The sequence below is a fragment of the Trachymyrmex cornetzi genome, unplaced genomic scaffold (assembly GCF_001594075.2).
Source record: "Trachymyrmex cornetzi isolate Tcor2-1 unplaced genomic scaffold, Tcor1.1 scaffold818, whole genome shotgun sequence".
Taxonomy (NCBI): Eukaryota; Metazoa; Arthropoda; class Insecta; order Hymenoptera; family Formicidae; genus Trachymyrmex; species Trachymyrmex cornetzi.
In genome coordinates this window covers 101,443-107,191 of record NW_017300156.1, presented here as the reverse complement: position 1 = coordinate 107,191, position 5,749 = coordinate 101,443, and the positions used below count along the sequence as shown (strand labels likewise).

The window sequence follows — 5,749 nt, the reverse complement described above, 5'->3', positions numbered from 1 at the left end:
GGGTGACGTCAACCAATAGGAAAGATTAATCCAACCCAGGTTGGTGCAAACCCGATCGGGCCGAAAACGCTATTAGAGAAATGCGGAACTGATGCAATCATACTAATGCAAGTACGCCTCATGGGGAACCGGTACCTTTCCATGACGTATATATGAGCGGATGATCGAATAAATTATTAAAATCGGAAAATTTTGTGAAACCACACTTAGGCCCTGCGCACAATGGAGGAAATATTAGGAACAGGAATAGATATTAAGATTTCAACCTATCAGATACCAGTTGCTTCGGAATAGACGGTTTCTGATAGGTTGAAATCTTAATATCTATTCCTGTTCCTAATATTTCCTCCATTGTGCGCAGGGCCTTAGGCTTATTCGACGCGTTTTTGCATGAAACAAAAGAATCTTTTAGGCCTTTATATTCATGCTAGAAATAAATCCCATAATTTCCACACGCCACATGTTGTCACACGTTAAATATAAAATTTCTTGAAAAGTTGGTAATACTGACATACTCTACACGCTCGTACTTAACTTTTTACAGGGTGCTTTCCACCTATCGACACAGGCGACACTGTGTTACACAGTGTTCGGTTTTGAGCGTTCCAGCAACGACACGGTGTCACACTACTCGACACGGCGAAAAGATGAGTTTTACCGTGCTGTGTCGCTAGAAGTACCAACCATTGAAAAAATAATAGCGTGTTTTGTAGGGACATCAGGTTAAACTTAAAAGTAACATAACCATAAATAGCTCGTAGATGGTGAGAAGAGGAATACTTATTGGATTTTACAGTACGTTAGATTTGTGTCGTAGGTGGAAAGCACCCAATATTTTCATTTTAGTGACATGGCTAGCGAAAGGAGTAAGATTTTTATTCCATTATATTTATATCTATTCACACTAGCAGCATGTTTTCTCATAATTTATCAATATTTTTTATTATTTGTAGAAGGTGAAGATCAGAGAAGATTCAAGATGTGGTTTAGAATTAACGACAATGATCCGATTGAAATTTCGGATTTAAAAACAAGTACTTACGTACGATTAAAAAGTAAGTAGAAAGAACTGTACTATAATATGCAAATATTATATGTATATACAACGCATTGTATAATATAATTACAAATAATTTTAATGTTAATGTAGAGTTTGATAATGAATTTTACAAATTCGTTTCAAATATGGAAACAAATCGAAAAGAGAAAATAAAATTCCTGTGGAAATCAATAGATGATATAGATTAGTAAGTAATAAGTAATTTTATCTGGCAAGTTTATCATTGACAGTTTCGAGCGACGTGTCATACCAAACTTGTTATTCATTTCAATATATCCTATTTTTAATACTTATGGTCGTTTTTCAAGTACACCGGTGGAAGTTCCAACAGAATCATCTGCCATTGTTTGTAGCCAAATTCCAACAGAATCATCAACCAATGTTTTTAGCAACACATTCTCAAGAGCAAACGGTAATAAACAAATATTTAATATTACGATTTACATTCAACCGTATTTAAACAAACAATAATTTTGTATTGTATTTATTTAATAATTTATTTAGGCTAATTGTATATATTAAAATGGTAAATTAGTGATATTTATAATTGTACGAATTACAGATAGTCTTATTTGCAAACATTGCAAGGAAATGATTGAGTCATTTGATGTGGTTCCACAACATAGATGTTTTATTGGAAAAGATGTTTTTATGGATGCGAACCAAACACTTTTTAAAATAGAAGATGCTGACAATAATCAATGTTATATGATAAGTGAAGATAATCCGTTAGAAAATGAAATGATGCTATCAGAAAAAAACGACACCAAAAAATCAAGTATGTTACATTGTTTTTCCTGTTACCACAGAGTACATTTTTTCTAAATATTTCTCTTGCTTTAATTGCTGTTTTATATGAATAATATCAAAATAAATATTGTAAATAATTACTGATAGGATTTGTTATACACAGATGCTGTGTGGAATAAACACTCAACACTGGCAGTTCTTAGTTTGTACGAGGCAAATCTGCATATGCTGGATAATCCAAAAAAGAAAACCAAAGTGTGGACCGCTATATCAGATGGTTTAAAGCAATTTGATGTTGAGGTAATAATAGTTTTTTATGTTTTGTATTTTTTAAATATTTTATAAATAAAATATATACACATACAAAGGCTCAATCGAAATAAATCAAGACAATTAATGAAATTCACTAACAAGAATTAATGTGAAAATAAGCCTATACAAGCCAACACTGGTTTTTACTTGTGCAATTTATTCCAACTTGGTAAATCCAATTACATGATTCCGTAGACGTTTCGATCTCGGTTTAGATCCTCTTCAGTACATCTCAATAATCTTAACAAATTGTAGATCAAATCCTTCTTACAGCATGGATCAACAGTCAACATCTCACAATATATCGTACATCTAATTACCTTGTTAACTGTATATGGACAATTTATACAAAATTAAATAGGTAGTTCAATTTAAATTATTCATCCTGTATTAATAACAATTGTCACTCACATGTATCGTTAACTGTGTCCTTAGGAACTTTAAACCAACAATGATTTCCCCATGCATCGTCATCAAAGTCATAACTCGATAAATAAAAAATCACAGCTATGCATTAACATAAATGTTATAAAATCTTATTTGATATCAACCAAGCAAATGGTGTTATTCATCTCAATTCTATCGTTCGACTGTGACAACATGTAGATATGTTTAAAGTTGAGTAGAGCTACCAAGTTTTGTTATTAAAATTGACTACATTTATTGATTCGTGATTGTTGGTTGTTTTATATTTTTTATTTCCATTTTTTGTTATAAGACAAAAATTTTTGTTATATATATATATATTATAATTTATAAATTTTCATTTGTTCCTAACAGATGTCGAGTGATCAAGTCAGGTGGAAAATAAATACACTTATAAAAAAATATAAAGAATGTGTTGATAATAATGCAAAATCGGGAAGAAACCCAATATCATTTGAGTATTATGATCAAATGGAGGAGATTTTTGGCAAGGACAAAGAGGCTTTCTCTATTAATGGTTATACTCGGTCATCTAACCTTCCAAAAAAAACTACAATTAATCCAGTTTTGAAAACTAAAACTATAGAAATACAGTCAGAAGTTCCAGTTGTTGCTGAATGCCATCCAAGTGTTTTAAAAGCAAGAATACCACAAATTAACAATCCGAAAGCGAGCATGAATGAAAAAAGAGCTCGCCCACTGCATGGAACTGGATCCAATAATGCTAAAGCAAAGCTACAATTGGAAAAACAATGGCTTGAACATTTGCAAAGTGAAAAAAACCGACAAATACAACGAGATGTTAGGCTTACTAAACTTCTAGAGAAAAAAACAGAAGCGGTGAATTTAAAAAAACGGCAACTCCAAATGCAAGAAAAAGAATTGGAAGTAAAGAAGATGATAGCCAGCAATAAACTAAAAGCCAAATATCGTCAGCACGACGAAATAATTGCAATCGAAAGAGAAAAATGTAAATTATTACACAGACTTTTAAAAGATAAAGAGAATATAGAACAGTCTGTTGTCAACTCTGTAAGTGATTCGGATGCTTACGATGATTGTAACGAAAGTACTGAAAACTGAAAACGTTTATTAATGTGACATTTTTATATTACATAAGTTTTGTTTCTATTAAAAATTTTTTTATAATTGTTATAGAGCGTATATTTAAAAATGTTTATAGAGTTCCATTTGATGTGATAAAATAATTGCAACCAAAAAATATGCGTACAAAACTGAAACTATTTTATTTTTATTATATACAGGCGTTACTAGAGCGTTTAATACATTATAAATCTTAAGTAAGTTAAGATTTTGTTAAGTATTGTGATTAAATAAGATTTGTTGTGTATTTCTTACTTAAAATTAATTATATTACTTTACACTTCAGGAAATAATTCATTAAATAATTGCATCCTGCGATCTATCCGAACATCATTGATATTTTCATTCATAATTACATGATCGTAATTTTCTTCATTTATTTGAAAATTATCATTTTCATCTATACAAAGGTTGTGCAGAATACACGCTGCTATTACTATATTTGTAATAAATTCCATATTTCTGTACTCCGAAAAAAATTTTATCCGACGAAATCGTGCTTTTAATATACCAAATGCTTTTTCACTTGCCATCCGAGTAGACGAATGTAAAGAATTAAATTCTGTTTGTTGAGGTGTTAAGTGACCATTGTCACGAAATGGTGGAACAAGCCATGATAACAACGGATACGCAGAATCACCAAGTACAAATGTATTATTAGGAAATAGTATTTCTTTATCTTCATTCGCTATTTCATACAAAGTCGACCTTCTTAATACACGAGCATCATGCAAGGATCCAGGTTCACCGCAATATACGTTCGTAAATCGCATATCAGAGTCAACGACAGCTTGTAAGTGAATGGAAAAAAATTTTTTACGATTACAGTATGGTATCTCGTTTACCAAAGGTTTCTGAATACGGATGTGAGTACAATCAATCGTTCCTAAAACACGTCGAATTCCTTTTTTTATAAAAAACCTTGCGCATACTGTCGAAATGTTATGCTGTTGCGGCCATTTAATCACATCATCCAATTTAGTCAAAATCCAAGCGATTACACGACGTATAATACGGAATACAGAGGAAATAGAAATATCAAACCGATCTGATATTGTTCTTATCGGCTCTGTATTAGCCATAAACCACAGGAATATGAATATACTCAGCTTTGCTGAAATCGGTTTGCTCCCATACAAATGATTTGGCATAAACACAGATGTTTCAAATTCAGCTGTAATAGAATAATTAGTAAGATCAATTATATTTATCATTAAAAGTAAATAAATATCGAATATAAGAGTGAAACTACTACTATTTACGTAAATGTACATAATTACCAATAAGTAGAAATACTATTTGTCTTGGCAATCGCATGTGTTCCTTAAATTCTTGTTCTGTCCAAGATTCCACAATTTCTAAATACTGTTCCACACGATACCGTTTACGCCCAGAAAATAAGTATCGCATTAGTGGAAAATATAATGTACTATCTCCATCATCTTCATATAAACTATCGTCTGTTGTAGTGCTGTCCACTTCGCAATAAGTGCTTGCAGAACTAGAGCTACTACTAAGCTGTGTTGTTGTTTCAATCATACAAAATATCGCCTTCCGTTTCCACATCGACATAATTGTTTGGTTAAACAAAAAGTTTGGTTAAACTGTAACAAATGAATTGATTTTAATATACGACATACGCTAATGTAATCTAGCGTATGGTTAATGCTCTGTTTCCTTATATTAATTATTATATCGATTTACATAAAATTATCAACCATTTATTTTACGTTAAATAATATTATACTGACATTTATCGAAATTGTTTCAATTTGAATATAGTTCTTCTTATTTGTCTATGAATAATGAAATCGAGTAGAAAATTTGTTATAGTTGACTATAGAACCATCTGTTGGGGCTTTATCGAAACACACGTGTTCCAAGGAGCACCCTAACTCTGTGTGACACAGTGTAACACTGTGTCACAGTTTGTGTCGTAGGTGGAAAGCACCCCCTATTGTAGATCCGGGGTAAAAAAAACGTCGTTCTACCTTGTGATCTGAGATATTAAGCATAAAGGCCTAAACACAATGCGAGGCAATAGCGATAGCGATAGACATAGCGATAGCGATAGACATAGCGATAGGAACAGAGGAA

General features: G+C 31.7%; 2 protein-coding genes across 2 annotated transcripts; one reads left to right on the top strand and one right to left on the bottom strand.

Moving 5' to 3' along the window:
* The first annotated feature begins 552 nt into the window (after positions 1-552).
* LOC108768658 (uncharacterized) lies at positions 553-3,699 on the top strand. Its single transcript, XM_018519179.1, has 7 exons — positions 553-866; positions 954-1,055; positions 1,151-1,247; positions 1,369-1,472; positions 1,623-1,838; positions 1,974-2,110; positions 2,903-3,699. The coding sequence occupies exons 1-7, from the start codon at positions 851-853 to the stop codon at positions 3,629-3,631; spliced, it is 1,401 nt and encodes a 466-aa protein (XP_018374681.1). The 5' UTR covers positions 553-850; the 3' UTR covers positions 3,632-3,699.
* Positions 3,700-3,882: 183 nt separating this feature from the next.
* On the bottom strand, positions 3,883-5,503 carry LOC108768659 (putative nuclease HARBI1). Its single transcript, XM_018519180.1, has 3 exons — positions 5,404-5,503; positions 4,933-5,256; positions 3,883-4,826 (listed from the first exon to the last, which is right to left on the bottom strand). Exons 2-3 carry the CDS (start codon positions 5,222-5,224, stop codon positions 3,928-3,930), a joined length of 1,191 nt encoding a protein of 396 aa, XP_018374682.1. The 5' UTR covers positions 5,225-5,256; positions 5,404-5,503; the 3' UTR covers positions 3,883-3,927.
* Positions 5,504-5,749: the final 246 nt, after the last annotated feature.

Excerpts from the sequence above, each read along its gene's own strand:
- LOC108768658 (XM_018519179.1), top strand. Across the intron at positions 1,473-1,622 it reads CACATTCTCAAGAGCAAACG|ATAGTCTTATTTGCAAACAT; the intron begins GTAATAAACAAA and ends TACGAATTACAG. Across the intron at positions 1,839-1,973 it reads AAACGACACCAAAAAATCAA|ATGCTGTGTGGAATAAACAC; the intron begins GTATGTTACATT and ends TGTTATACACAG.
- LOC108768659 (XM_018519180.1), bottom strand. The coding sequence starts at position 5,224 with ATGTCGATGTGGAAACGGAAGGCGATATTTTGTATGATTGAAACAACA. Across the intron at positions 4,827-4,932 it reads AATAGTATTTCTACTTATTG|CTGAATTTGAAACATCTGTG; the intron begins GTAATTATGTAC and ends ATTCTATTACAG.